The sequence below is a fragment of the Anarhichas minor genome, unplaced genomic scaffold, assembly GCF_050575085.1.
Source record: "Anarhichas minor isolate MPS153535 unplaced genomic scaffold, ASM5057508v1 ptg000054l, whole genome shotgun sequence".
Lineage (NCBI taxonomy): Eukaryota > Metazoa > Chordata > Actinopteri > Perciformes > Anarhichadidae > Anarhichas > Anarhichas minor.
Window position 1 is genome coordinate 2033749 of NW_027466500.1, and position 14729 is coordinate 2048477.

Here is a 14729-nt window from a genome sequence, read left to right on the forward strand (position 1 = left end):
CAGTACAATCAATAGCATTCAGTGGGTTGCTATGGAGTGACGGAGGGGGGGGGCTGTTCTCATCAATCAAGCCTAAACACCTCACTTCAAAGACACAATGTTTCTACGAGTGTATCACGTTGCAGTTGACACGCAGTTGGCAGTAATAGGCTCGACATCTAAAAGAAAATAGACAAAAGCCAACACTTAAGTTTCCCTGCGAGCTACTTTTGGCGTACGTTAGACAAGTTGGCTCCAAAACAAAAGACTACAGCGCCGGAGAAACACTTAAACTGCTTCTCTGTGGTATCTAATCACCAAGTTTACAATTACAGCAGAATCGGCTGTTTGCTTTATGTGATATTTACGTCAACACCGCCAGAGAAGCCTCCCGAGCTTTCAACATCGACTTCTTTATCTATGTAAAAGGAAAATTGGGAGGTTGTTAATATTTTGTGACTAACAAATATGCCTTCTACTACAAATCCTGCTTTTTGGGATAAAGCATTATGTGAGATCATTTGTTGACCCAATAGTTGCTCCTCAACAGGCTAGACTTTTTATCTTGGCTGTTTAAGAAATTATATTCTACTGCCCATTTTCTACAAAATCAGAAAGTTATTTCTGACTGACTTCTTAATTAAAACAATAGGAGTTTGTTTGGCTGAACTAAGAGCGGTTGCTGTAGCATTAAACCGCACACAGTAGCGCTGTGTCACCAAAACAACCAGAGCTGAAAACTTCAGGAATATAACTTGCTTTGAAAACCGCCATCACTTCTCTAGCTCTGGTAAAGAAATACCCACCGCAGTCACACCCGTCAGCTTACTTCTGTACCGAGCAGAAGTCACACTCTGTGCTCAAAGCGGCTCCTCTCTCCTCTGTCCTGCAGGGTTGCCAAGCAACTGTGCCATCAAATAAACGCACTAAGTGCCACACGTTGCCGTACTTTCCTGCCGACAAAGACGACAGCAGGCAAGAGACGCAAGACTCACCGACCCCGAGGTCACGCGGGCGACAAGGTCTAAAAATAATTAGAAACAGACTTTAAATCATGTTGTTTCCCTATAAAGTCCATTACGACCTCACATTAACAGACTATTATATTTACACAGCAGCATCTTTTCAGTAAGATCGTCCAGTCCAGGAAATAAGACATAGACTGGCATGAGGCTGCTGGCTGGTAACATGTTTGGGTTATCGTCTCCTCCGTTATCTCTCTTGTGTGAATGCTGCCAAGTGATTACACAACGTTGTACATTCCTGGTGCCTGGTATCTACTGTGTTAGGTCCCCCACGGAGCAAAGGGAGTCAGTCTCACTTGACAGGCCGAGAGTTGCCCTGTAGACATTACGTTGTGGCTACGGGGAAATCATTGACATTTCACATTCATCTGCATTTCAACCATAAGGTCATACACGTCTCCATTGAAAGACACGAGCAATCTGGGCAGGATTCTAGTGATGTGAAATTGTTTCCTCGATTACTCTAGTTCAGAGGTCTTCAACAGGGGGTCCGCGGAGGTACTGCAGGTGGTCGTGACATTTTTAGCTGATTAGACAATTTTTCATATTTTTTTTATATTTAAAAAAATTATTATTATTTTTTTTTTTTTTTCCAAACATGAATCTGTCCATTATTTTAATAGTTCAGCATTGTATGCAAGATAACAGGTATGTTTATGAATGGCAGTGGCACTAATAGGCCATCACTCATTTTTCATTTCCACATTTATGTTTAAAATAAAAGCGTCAATTTGAATAGCTTGTATGCATGATTATCATGCAATTGACAGACAATGTTGATATTGGCATCAGCTGACGAGGTATGTTTACTCACTGTACCTTGCACATGTTTCAAATAAAAACATGACTATATGAACCTGTGTATTATTTGAATAGCTTAGTGTTGAATGCACAATAAAGAGGTATGTTTATACATGGCACTAGGCCCAGTTTAATATAAAACACAACTTTATACAATATATATAGCAGGGGGTCCCTGCTCCATCTCTCTATCAGTTTGGAGACCCCTCTAGTTGATGACTCAACCTCTCCACCGATTTGTCCAATCAGAGTAGTTTATGCTAAACAGAAGAGCTCCGAGGAAACGAACATAATTCAGTTAGGGCCTTATAGGAAATCCCTGCCCTTGGACTCGATTCTTATTTTCCTCCCTTTCTCTTTTGTTCAAGAGGAGAATATTCTGGCGGCTGCCAGGATTCGATCAATAAGGTACTCTTGTAAAAATGCTTTCTCTCCAATCAAGGCAAGTGGAGAAAAGGCAGATTGTACTGGATGTTGAATGAGGAGAGAGAGAACAACAAACCAAAACCCGAGGTTCTCCAAAGATAAACACTGAAAGCACTTGGGGGGAGTGGTTAAGGGCCGGGTGGTTGGTGTGTGTGTGTGTGTGTGTGTGTTCTGCACGCGTTAAGTCAAGGGTGCCCCCCCCCAAGAAACGTTTCCAAAATAGCAACCGCAAACCAGACAGAATGTAAATCTGCACTTTGAAAAGGGTTGAAGAAAAAGAGCTTTGAGGGACGTAGAAAAACAGGTATTCATTTCAGCCCATTTACAGTTCCAGAAGCCCAGAAATGGGTCACAGCACTCCAGCTCCACTCGGATGGCTGAAATAGGACTCCTGGTTTTATTTTCTTGAGTAATGAATTACAGGTTTTTCCGCCGACTGAAGCTCAATTATATTACAGCTCCTGAAAGCTTCATCATGCCCAGGATGAAGGAATTCAACGCGTAAGCAAAGTCGAATAGAATTGTTTAATTGTATCAGCATGTCTCAGTAAAATCAGAGAGAAAAGGGGGGAGAGAGAGAGAGAGAGAGAGAGAGAGAGAGAGAGAGAGAGAGAGAGAGAGAGAGAGAGAGAGAGAGAGAGAGAGAGAGAGAGCGAGAAGGTGGCAAGGAGGCAACGCACAATGAAGCGCAAAATCCAGCAGTTGAATCAACTGAACCATTTAAATTACCGACTGAATATTCTGATGTGCGTTTGCTTCCCATACAGCTTCGTCCTGGAAAACGTTTACAATACAGAGACACACCAAGAGAGATTTCCTCAAAGGTAGTAGGATATATTGCTGTCAAGTGAAAACTACGCGTCTCCGTATTCGGTGCTTTTTACATTTTCAGCTAACCTGAAGGATTAAGTGCGTATACCAGGCTGTTTTTCCTGTTTCATGAGAAGTTGACACTTTGGAGAAAGATGGGTTTCCATTGGACAGATGTGGCAGTGCTTCTCATAAGGTGCAGCAGTGAGAAAAGTAATGTTGGAAACAACATGACAAGAGTTTTTAAGCATGAATTGCTGAAGCCAACACGGCTAGCAAGCTAATTTCGGAATTCCTAAAGTTGAAAATGATACACCTCCTTAACCCAACACTTATTTCCCCTTTATCTTTGTCCTTGCACTAAATTAAAGCCATGCAGTACCCGTCATTGTGACAGCAGATAAACAACATATACGATCAATACTTCCTAAACAACCAGTCGATCTGGAGAGTCTCACTATTTCAAAAGGTCAAAGTTCAATTAGACTAAACTATGTGCAAGGCTAATTAGGCACAACCCGTTACTGACAGAAGTGAATGCAGCGCTCCTTTGATGAAATGATTGATGATTCTTTTTGTCTCGACAGTGGCAACTACTCTTACTGTGGTCCACAGCTACAACATATGAACAACTGCTGCTGTGGCTCATTCACAACCCTCACACACATTTCGTACAGAATCCATTTAGAATCTGGTTTGAACATCACAATATCTCCAAATGACAGATGTCAACCTCATCCGAGGGAAAACACAATTTTCACATCAGAAAGGACTTTCCTCTCCAGCTCAGTCTATTGTTTTCCACTCGTCACTGCGTTTTTCCTGAAAGGTGATCTGTGTAAGGTTTGCTCTCAAAGGTTCCTGCTTCTACTTTCACATCGGACTAATCTAATGCCATTACATGAAAAAGAGTACTGCACCTGTAAATCAATGTAACTTAAGAATTGTGCCTAATTATCAATTATGGAGATCATGAATAGATATGGGACAATATGCAAATTTGCAATTCACTACATTATCCCGATAATCATGAAAATATGCTTAAAACTTGTATAGTGAATTCGCTTCACTTTACATTTAGTTGATAAGCAAATATCTTGATTGCGACACAGAAAGTACATACATGTTTTTTTTTTATCAAAACAATTTTTTTGTGAAAAACATTTAAACTTAATATTAAATAAGTTCTCTCTGCATGAATAAAAAGATAAATTAATTTTAAAAAATGACATGACCAAGAGTATTTTTTCTTACATGATATATATATATATATATATATATATATATATATATATATATATATATATATATATATATATATATCTCTTTTTAAATCAGGCTCTAATTTTCACTTTTCTCCCATGATACCGACCAAAGTCCCTCATGACAATATCCACGATTATCCCGACAAAGGAAATTCACCACGATCAACTTATTGTGCTTTTATCCCGATCGTTGATAAAATCCTATATCGTCCCATCCCTAATCATGATGTATGATTATATGCAATTAATTGTGCAGCTCTACTTTTTTAGCCAAAAGCCGATGTGTTTCAAAAATATTTCTGCCTGGGAATCGGTTGGTTTAGAAGGTGAGGGATGTGTTGTGGTTTTAGGATAAAGAGCAACAACTTCACAGTGGATCTGATGGAAGCTGGAACAACAGAGCAGTGTTTGAATGCTCAAGAGGAGGAGACCGAGAGGGAGAGAGGAGAGAGAAAGCCTGCAGCACATTCCCCACAAGACACTCACTTCCTGTCTTTGAGTCTTACTCAGCACCCAGGAGGAAGAGGAGGATGAGGCCCTCACACACACACACCTCATTATGTGGGTATAGAAGCCAGAGAAATGATTCTCCACACAATAAGAAGGGAAAATACTGAAAATTATAATAATTACATTTTCATCGGAGGGCCATTTTCCCTTCTCAGGGGAAGAGTTTCCACTGGCCTCCAAATGAATATATTCATATTCTTTTGTGTCCTACAAATGAAGTTGTGTGTGAGAAACATTTCAACACACGTGTTCAGAGCATCCTCTACACAGAGGACATTAGGTGAAGCAGCAGCACCTATACTGATAACTGCATACCGAGAAGACCTGCGAAGACCTTGTACTTTCTCATTACCATAAAAATGCAACAACAGTTTTTTTTCCGTTCCGAGACAAAGCCACCCAATAATAGTCTGCAATTTGGGAGCAGGAACGCAAATTAGTTCAGTGAAGAAAATGATTCGCTTAGCCTAATTGCAGGCTGTTGTTGCTCAGCAAACATGTTGTTAAGTTGTGTGCGCACACACTGGCTCACCGGGAGGCCATGCTCAGTCACAAACACCACTAAACTCTCATCATTACTAGTCTGAGCTGGGGAACCTCAAATTGACCCTGTGCGCAGCTGAATACATCAGTGACGATGTGTGCTTAAAAGAAGAAATGTGGAAAACCTGGTTGCACATGGAGAGTAGACGCACTCCGTTTGAAGAAAATGTTACATCTTTCCCACACTTGCCCCATGTCTCTTAACTTCCTAATGAATGTAAATAAAGGTACCCAAGTTCTCTTCTCCTGCTCCCCAAACACATAAAACTATCTTTCAAGCTTTCAGGCCTGTGTCGAGGCATCCAAGTCATTAACTTGGGAGTTCTATTCTGGGGTGCCAAAGGTACAACAGTTAAACCCAGACGGCTGGCACGGTGAGATTTTGTTGTCACTTTACACTATTTACTGATCCAAGCCCAGCAACCTGCGTCCCTGCCAATGCCAGGAACAGTAAATCTGTAATTGCTAAGAAGTTAACAATTTCCATTTTCTCCTGATGCGAACGGTGCCAGAGTGGGAGCGTAAAATACTGCGGATCCAAATAACGGGTAGTTTAAGCGTGTACGCTGAGATTTTGTTCGGTGTGGAGACATGCTGGTGAGTGACTAACATATTTTAACGGGCATAAAGTGCTTCTGGGTCATTTTTATTATTCAAAATGTACATAACCCCTGACTGTATGGTTCCTCACCAGTCTGATGTCCCACCATGAACCCTTATTCTTAGAAATGATCATTATTATTAGCAAAAACATTTTAAGATTCCTGACTAAACGCTCATATAATTGCCATTAGACTTCACGTGCGTTGGAGTGAATGCACTTACAGGAGATCAGATTTCTCTGGCCATACCTTAAAAACTACGGTGAGCTGTCTGCGAAATCAATTTACCAATTACTGAATAAAATGCTGAGGATGAGATGGATGAAAAAAAATAGATAAAACTCATTAAATAGTAAAAAGATGCAGAAAATAAAAGAACATGAATGCATTTTTCTATTTCAGACACATGGATACATAACATTTATCAACTAAATGTATCCATAAATACAATTTACATTTAGTTATCTGTCTTCTGCTCCTTGTCCTTGGTTATTGTTGGTAAAGATGCGACAACTTCCTGAAACCTTTCAAAAGATTGTATATTACGTCCAGAAGGAGCAGATTGGAGGAGCCTTCTTTTGAGGCAACACATCACATAAAACCAGTGAGCATCTGCAATCAGTGGGGCGATTTGATTGCCCTACAGTAGAAGGTCGTGATTCATTGTAAAACTTAAAATCAACCAAACTCTTAGCCAAGAGGTCGACGACAAAAGCATGTATCTCACAAACAAACACGTTTCAGGCTCATTTGTCTGTTTGTTGACCTGCATCACACCACAATCCATAATCATAGCAATTAGCTAGCTTCATATCTAAACAAGGTCAACACAGAGAGAGCAAAGCAAAGGTAATTGATTGAAGTATTCAGGAATTGATCAGCCAATTATGAGTCGGGTACAACGGACAACACAGACAGGAAGCTGATCAATATACCATCTATATATAGATTTTTAGTTGTGTTTCTGCTTTATAATATTCATTTTATTAACTGAATATCTTTGGTATTTTGACTGCCCGGTCAGGCAAAACAAGACATTTAAAGACGTCACCTTGTGCTGTGGGACATTGATGAGCATTTTACACTATCGTGTCACCTTTCATAGGTTAACCTTTCAATTAATTTCTTGTTTTTTTTTCCAAATCAATGTGTCCCTATTATTTGTGCATTGTATTGATTCATGCATCCATTAGGTTGTATTTTCTCCACCATTTGGAAATAAAGAAGCAGAAATCAATGTCTCCGTCTTTCTCTCAAAACCTCTTATGGAGGTGTAGGAATGTGTTATCCGTAAGCAAGAGAGTGAATTCATGTTGAGCATACTGTACACAAGCAAGTGCACCTCACAGCAGTTCAGGTAAAAATGAACCACTGACATAATCATTTGTAAGTAAGTGGTGGTTGCTGCTGAAACAGATGGCCATTTCATGCCCCGCAAAAAATGCAAACTACTGCAGAAACATTACCTGGATCTGGTAAAAATATGAGATGCGGAGCTATTGTTGTTTGGGAAGTGATCTCAGCGCGTATCGACCCGTGGCTCTTTGCCGGTCTTAACTTTCCAGGAAAGGGAAACCAGAGATACCGTCACAAACAATAAAACGCAGAGTAAACACAAACGGGAGTTGCCATAAAATGATTTCATTAGAGTCCAGATTCTGGCCTTCAGAACATGATGTACCACGTCAAAGTCTGCAGCTCGTCCAATCAAAACACGGCCAGATGTTCCAGAGATCTGACCCAACTTGAGGAGACTAAAAGAGCCTTATGCTGGTGTTTGAATTTACATCTACTGAAACAAATCTAGACTACAACTGTAGCTTTTGGTCCTCATGTGCAAAACTCGACAGATGCTAAGACTGTGTAGCTTCATATAACACAACCAGACATCCTGGATTCTCCCTGAAGGCCAGAGGCCAGAGGTTAAAGGTTAAAGCAGTTTCACAGTTGCGATACAGAGGCATTTAAAACCTGAACCTACAACTGACCAGAAAAACTAGGAGACAGATGAACACAGCGGCCTGTTTCTTTTCCACAACCCCGCTGCAATGTCAACATGAGCAATGTCACCCGTGATGTCATGATGCAGCAGTTGTGAAACAAGATGTTGGCAGCGATACGAGACCGCACTAACTAAACTGTAAAGACTAGACTGGATAGATTAAACATAGCACAAACAGACGTAGAAACACTTTTAGGACGTGGCGCACGGTTTGTCCGGGACACTCAGTTTTAGGGCCGGCCTCTGGTTAAGTTGTTTTCCTGGAAGAGTTGGGGATGACATGGAGCTTTGAGGAATGTACCGAGCAGCGAGGCAGCAAACGGGACATTCTCAAGGGGAACTATGTCTGTGTGTGTGTGCATGCGTCTGAGTGTTTAGGATAAACTTACTTCAAGACCAGACGCTCGCTGAGGATTACTCCAAAAAGTAGTGACAAATTTGAAACTACAACTCAAACATTACAGACGAACAGCTTCCACCAAGTTACAGTGAACCAAAAGCTTTACTCATCCGAACGCTACATCATGCTCGTTTTAATTACAGTACAATTATGACTGATGTTCCTCTTAAGTTCTTGTTTGGCTGTGTCTCTGCCTTCTTGGAAATCACAAAGAATCCTAATATTCCACACTCTTGTGTTTTGAAATGTGTGATAAAGAGTCTCCAGGGACGTTCCAACAGAGACCGTCCTGTCCTGATGAGTCTGTCATCGCTCGTTTAATGTTCACCATCACTTGCATGTGATTAGAAGAGAGATCACACAGCGAGTAAAATATATCACCAAAACGAATAGCAACACCACACACACGCAGTAAAAGTCAACATGATAGTGTAGAACAAATAAGATTACTTTTTTTTTTTTCTAAAGGAATCTTGCATTAAGTTTTGAGGCAGAAGTTATGAAAATGTAATTTTCTAATGAAAACTGTTGCTACTGTACATGTATATAGCCTTTTTTTATTATTATTATTTTTTACAGAAAAGTAAGCAAACTCCATGTTCAGGTCAATATCAGTTTAGTCTACAAACAAATAAATGCACGCCATGGGAGTTTGTGCAGCGACAGCATGTGGTCGGGGCATGTTACTACCTCCATAAGCACAGCATTGGTCCTTTTTTTTTGTCTTTTGTCTTTGACCTTTTCAACTTTCTGTTCAAACTTAAGTTTTGGACAACTTGTACTCTCAAATCAGCGTAAAACTACCAACTTCCTTCCACGGTCAACATGTAATCTACTTTTATAACGCTAATTGAAAACCGAAAGATAATTGGCCCCCAATTGTCTTAATTGATTCGTTTCAGATCACGCACACAACACGCTCCATTTCCCTGACCACGCAAAGGAGTGCCAACATTTTAAGTTACCAAAAGTAGGCTGGTAGTTGTGTAGAGAAAGGGTAATTGCATGAGTCTAACATAAACAAAGGGGGCCGTAAGAGGGCGGATGAAGTGTGCAGCTTCTCGGAAACAACGGGACAGGAGATGAAACGTGGACAGGATATAAGCTAAAACCGCATTATCCAGTGAAAACACTTAAATTTACCACTAACTTTGTAGTTAGTTCATTTCATTTATTTTACCTAATAACATGACTTCCAACTTCTTACGGTCCACCCGAAACCTCTCCTCGGTCCACTCCGGGTCTGGCAGCGGATGGAGTCCGCTCAGGTCCTCCTCTGATCCCGGGAGAGGAGAGTCGGTGCTGCGCTCGCTGTTGGAGCCCTGGTCCGACTGCTGCAAGTATCCGCTCAGAACGTCGCACTGGGCAGCCATGGCGCTGCTCAGCAACTTCTCCAGTGGCCACTGCGTTTTGTATTCAACGTGAAGTCGAGCTGAAGCGAAGCAGTTGAACTTCTGTTAACTTTTTTTTTTTTTATTCCGTCACTTCGTGGTGCTGTGCGGGCTCATTGCAGCGCAGTTGAGACCTTCCTCTGCAGTTTCTTCAGGCTCCGTCGTTTTACCCCCATTTACAGGCGGACTTCTAAAAATAGTCAGGAGCACACTGGTCCACTGAGCTATAGGTTGTCCGCCGACTTAACGGAGCGCGTTCAGGACACAGCAAACATACCAACCAACTCCTCGAGAAAGTTTCACGTGTCACCCTGCAAAAAAAAAAGAAAAGCCGGGCTCCTCCCAGAAACACTTAAAAAAACCATCTTCCTCCTCAAGGCTTCAAGTGAAGTCTCAAAACTTTAGCATTTGTGAGAAATTCACTAGATTTAATTTGTTTTACCTACTGTGGGACACAACTTTTAAGTCTCATTTAAGTGAAACCTCTAAGAGATTATAGCAAACTAAATCATAGTTATGAGCTAAATATTGTAACAAGTCCATTCTATACCATATGAAAATAAACCAAGGCAGGCTTGACTTACACAGAAATGATAATTTTCCACTCAGGCTGGCAGTTTATAATAAGACCCCATGCACGCAATGTATTGGTTAATAGAGGAAACACTACACATCCTGAGAAAAGGGATCCTGGGTAAAGGGAAGCAATACAGGAAAGAGAAACGAAAACAAATGGGGAGCAAGCCAACACACAAAAAGTGCTGTTTATGTGCTGATTTTGATGAAGTAATACAGAACCAGGTCAGTCATGTAGACAATAAAAGGTTTTCACGTCTCATATAATTCCAGGCTTATTCTCATGCTGTGGTGTGGAAATGATTGAGTTTCCAGTGGCCTTGATAAATGCAATTTTCCATGTTAAATTTGACATTTTTATGGTGTTAGCTTAACTCGTTTTTATTGGTAATTCCCTACACACCGTATTATGTCATTGTCTAATATTTTGGTCTGCTGTTTTTGTGACTTGACCTCCACAACAGGAACATGTCAGGCCAGGGGCTCGTGATGTTCTACCATCATCGTTATTCTTCATATGTAAATAAAACTCACGTGAGTCGCACTTCCTATTCATGTCGGCCTCCAGACTATCTGGACAGCTGGAGCTTTCATTAGAAAGCAAAGTAACCACAGTGCTGCGCTACCATGGCTCTCTCAGTCCACTTCTAGCACATTTGGACGTGCAAATAAATCCATCAATGATAATGCAGTCACCTAAATGTTTTATTAACATTATCAGGAATCTCCAAAAAGGTGAGGACCACATTTGTGTTCTACTAGGACAAGTCCCCACAAAACCTAGTAGTCTGATTAAGTCACATCAACAAAAGCACTGCAGAAATGAAATGTGTATGCCCGTATTTACATTAATATCAGCATGTTTGCACTGTATTGTAGACACATCAATAGGATCATAAGCTGCTCAATTACTGTGCGTACACCAGCCTCACCAGTGGAAACCAGATGATAATGGATGGTCTAATTTGAATTGCTAAAGCGTGGTACTATAATGGCCACTATCCACATGAATAACCCCTTAGCAAATGGGCCTGAATTAAATGAAAGACAAATATGAATATTAAGTTATCCAGGAGAGAAACTTCCTGATGTAAAAGGCGGTAAACAGTAAAGGCTACCACCTAGTGGCCATGTGAATAGTAGAACAAGGGGCAGACTGATTTGTGGATGATAGAAATATACTGTACACTGAATCAAACACTTTATGCCACAACAAGAAGGGCCACAGTTTCAGTTTACTCATGTGTATTGACAAGAAACAAGTTGCAACTCACTGATCGATTAATGTCTTTAATGCAAAATAATGAAAAATAAATCCAGTAAGGTCTGGTACAATATAAATCTCTTAAAAGAAAAGTATAATCAGGCCATCTCACCACCGCAACAACAACTTATAATAATGACGCAAATTTAAAGGGGCAAAAAAAAGAGAAACAGTAAAAACAGTTAAGTCAAGTAAAGTCCAAGTAGAGAAAGTGCTTCAAGCGAATAAAACACCACAACTAGAACCAGCGTGGATGAGCAGTTGAAACAGAACTGTCATATTTTGAGGTGTTCAGGGATGCGTCATTGTTGCTGAAATTCCAGTTCCTCACATCGCATACCTCTCAGTCCATTCTTTGGCTACTTGGTTGTACCTAAAAGAGAAAAAATAAGTAGATTGAGTTTCTCAAGATTAGTTGACTGATGAAAGTATTTCCAAATTACAAACGCGTTGGCTTTTGTACTCACCTCGGTCGGTCTGATTTGTAGATGTGCGCAATGTCTGGGACTAGTGGATCATCTGGATTTGGGTCACATAGCAAGGAGCATATGGATAATAAAACTGGAAGAAAAAGACCAAAAATTAGTATGCACACACGTTTCAACTAGATTAAAAAGGACTTCCAACTTCTTAATTAATTCTCCATAAACCAATTTAAATACAAATGGTGAAGCTTTGATTTCATGCACCTTTATATCAAAATTCTGTTAGTTTAGTTTCTTGAAAAAAAGTGTATTTTTAGTCATTATTTTCATCACATATCTACAAAACACGCAATCACACTATTTTCAAAGCGTCAAATCGGTTATAGATCCAAAATCTAGGAGCCCAATATGATCGATCCATCAGATCACTAACACCTTCATTCACTTCCCAACACTGATGGGGAAGAGGAATAGAGCTGAAACAAGTGGTTTCAATAACCACAGATAAAGTCCCTGCAAACAATTATTTCTCTTTATAGAAGAGGAGCAGAATATGAATATCATGGCTGTTTTGGTTGACATCACGTCACACCTGAATTAACTGAATTTAAAGCTGCAGGGCGAAGACAATTTGGTTAAATAATTTTTTCTAAATTGAAGTACTTTATTTACCCATATTGTACTTTAAATGAGATGAACATTGATATATTATTAGAGTATTATTTATAATTAATCCAGTTCAATTTGAAAACTGACTATTTATATAGTTGAGATATTATTTAATTGAACTTTCTTTATGTTATTTTACATTCAATTGCTGACTCCATAGAGATGTTGATAGAACTACTAGGCTTCTTCAACATATATGGCACTAAATCACAGCGCAACTTTGACATTATTGTGATATTCCTGACCTTTACATGAGGAAAGGAAGATATTAGTTACCTTTTGATACGGTAAGAGCAGGTGACCACTGCGACCTCAAGATGTCAAGGCAGATGCTACCATTGCTGTTGATGTTTGGGTGGTAAATTTTCGTTGTAAAGGAAAGCTATGAAAACAACAAACAAAGCATTAATAGATCAAATTCCCTTTTGAGGTGATGTAGTTTTGAGCTACTAAATCTCTAAATTTAATAATCTTACCTTTGGTGGTTTAAAGGGATAGTCGGTGGGGAAATGGACAGAAAGGAAGAACACTCCTCCATGATACGGGCTGTCATTCTAAAAAGAAGAGGAAAATTTATGTTAAATTATGCCTAGTACTGTGTGGGAAAAAAAAATACTATTTTCCCATGTTTAAAGTATGGCATTATGGTATTTCCCCTTTTTCCTATTGTCTAAGAAACGCCACGAGCTTTAGAGACTAACACTGGGATAGAGTGTGCCAGTCTGTGCTTTCAATACAGAACAGAAAGGGTTGTAAAGTCAACATAAAACACTATTGTCTAAAGATCCAGAAGAAGCTTGGTTTTTAAATAAAATCTAGGAAACTAATCCAGAAACAGCTCACCGGTCCCGTGATGGTAGCTTGCCAGTGAAACACTGAAAGAAAACAAAGATGACAACACAATCTGTGTAAATATTTTTTAGTACCAAGGCTTTATACCCACAAATCAGTAATACTGCAACACAGTCCCCACAGTACAAACAAGAATGACAGTGGCAGATTACAGCATTACACTTGCGAAAATGGCAGGTTAATATATTCTTATACTTACAGTCATCCCCTACGGGTCCAGCTGAACATGAAGCTGGAGGGTCCTTCCCCAAGTCTTGTAACTCCTGTACAAATGAACAAAACAACAATTAAAGAGTTTGACAGCTTCCGTAGCACTGTAATGACCGTGCATTGCTTTAAAGAACAAAAAAGCTCACAGTCTGTGACTAACGAACGTTAGCGAACAGCTAGCTAACTAAAATGTCGGGTAATTAAATCATATTGAAAAGTAGCCAACAACACAAACGTACAGGGCGTTGACACTGCTAGTTTGCTAGGCCAAATTTAGCTCGTAGTTAGCTGGAAGTTAGCTCGTTTAAGTTATACTGCTTAACTTAATGTTAGCTAACTGGCTTCTGGGTAGTGTCTTCGGCAGTGACATAGATATCGGACTTGCTGGTAGTGAAACCCGTAACGCTACCTCTCGTTAAAGCTTTCACGACTGTTGGTACGTTAGGTTAGCATACAGATGCTATTAAGCTAACGTTAGCTGGTTGACTGGCTAACGCTATAGCGTCGTTTCCCCGCATCGCCCCAACATTTTCTGTACATTAACGGAAATCAGACGGATACTTACTTTCTTTATTCTTTTTAGAGCCATGGCAAGTCCTTCAGATAGATTAAGCGAAGCTACAGTGTTAACTTTGACAGCTGTCAGCTACAGCTACGCTTACTTTATGCCTAACCGGTCTTATTTGTTGTGACAAACTGGTTATTTCTTTTGTTTCCGCGTTTTTGTTCGACGATGAAGTATGGAGCGGTGCATTGTGGGGATTTGAGTTTTTTTTAGCCAAGTTTGCCGAAACACATGGACCCAGTTCGTCCAATGGAAACCACTCTGTTAAGAATTTAGCAACAGTAAACTTATTAAAATGAATACCGTTTAGAACAAAACTTTAATACAAAAACTAGGCCATTACATCCAAACAGTTATTATAATCTGACAGTGCACCTTTAGGACTACTAACTACTGGAGAATAGTCTTTATTTC

At 39.9% G+C, this 14729-nt stretch overlaps 2 protein-coding genes across 2 annotated transcripts in view; both read right to left on the minus strand.

The window, feature by feature from the left end:
* Positions 1-10485, minus strand: part of bicc1a (BicC family RNA binding protein 1a) — a 53930-nt gene extending 43445 nt beyond the window's left edge. Inside the window, exon 1 of the mRNA XM_076075702.1 lies at positions 9544-10485. Within this exon, the coding sequence (XP_075931817.1) occupies positions 9544-9736 (193 nt within the window). The 5' untranslated portion in view covers positions 9737-10485. The remainder of the gene's footprint in view (positions 1-9543) is intronic.
* Positions 10486-11604: 1119 nt separating this feature from the next.
* LOC142931673 (ubiquitin-conjugating enzyme E2 2-like) lies at positions 11605-14488 on the minus strand. Its single transcript, XM_076075701.1, has 7 exons — positions 14316-14488; positions 13740-13803; positions 13532-13563; positions 13165-13242; positions 12965-13070; positions 12062-12155; positions 11605-11967 (listed from the first exon to the last, which is right to left on the minus strand). The coding sequence occupies exons 1-7, from the start codon at positions 14337-14339 to the stop codon at positions 11922-11924; spliced, it is 444 nt and encodes a 147-aa protein (XP_075931816.1). The 5' UTR covers positions 14340-14488; the 3' UTR covers positions 11605-11921.
* Positions 14489-14729: the final 241 nt, after the last annotated feature.

What these genes read in the sequence shown, in the direction of transcription:
- LOC142931673 (XM_076075701.1), bottom strand. Translation starts at nt 14,339, where the DNA reads ATGGCTCTAAAAAGAATAAAGAAA. An exon ending in TGGACCCGTAGGGGATGACT is followed by an intron (nt 13,564 to 13,739) that starts GTAAGTATAAGA and finishes GTTTTCTTTCAG; the next exon opens with TGTTTCACTGGCAAGCTACC. An exon ending in ATCCCTTTAAACCACCAAAG is followed by an intron (nt 13,071 to 13,164) that starts GTAAGATTATTA and finishes TTGTTTTCATAG; the next exon opens with CTTTCCTTTACAACGAAAAT.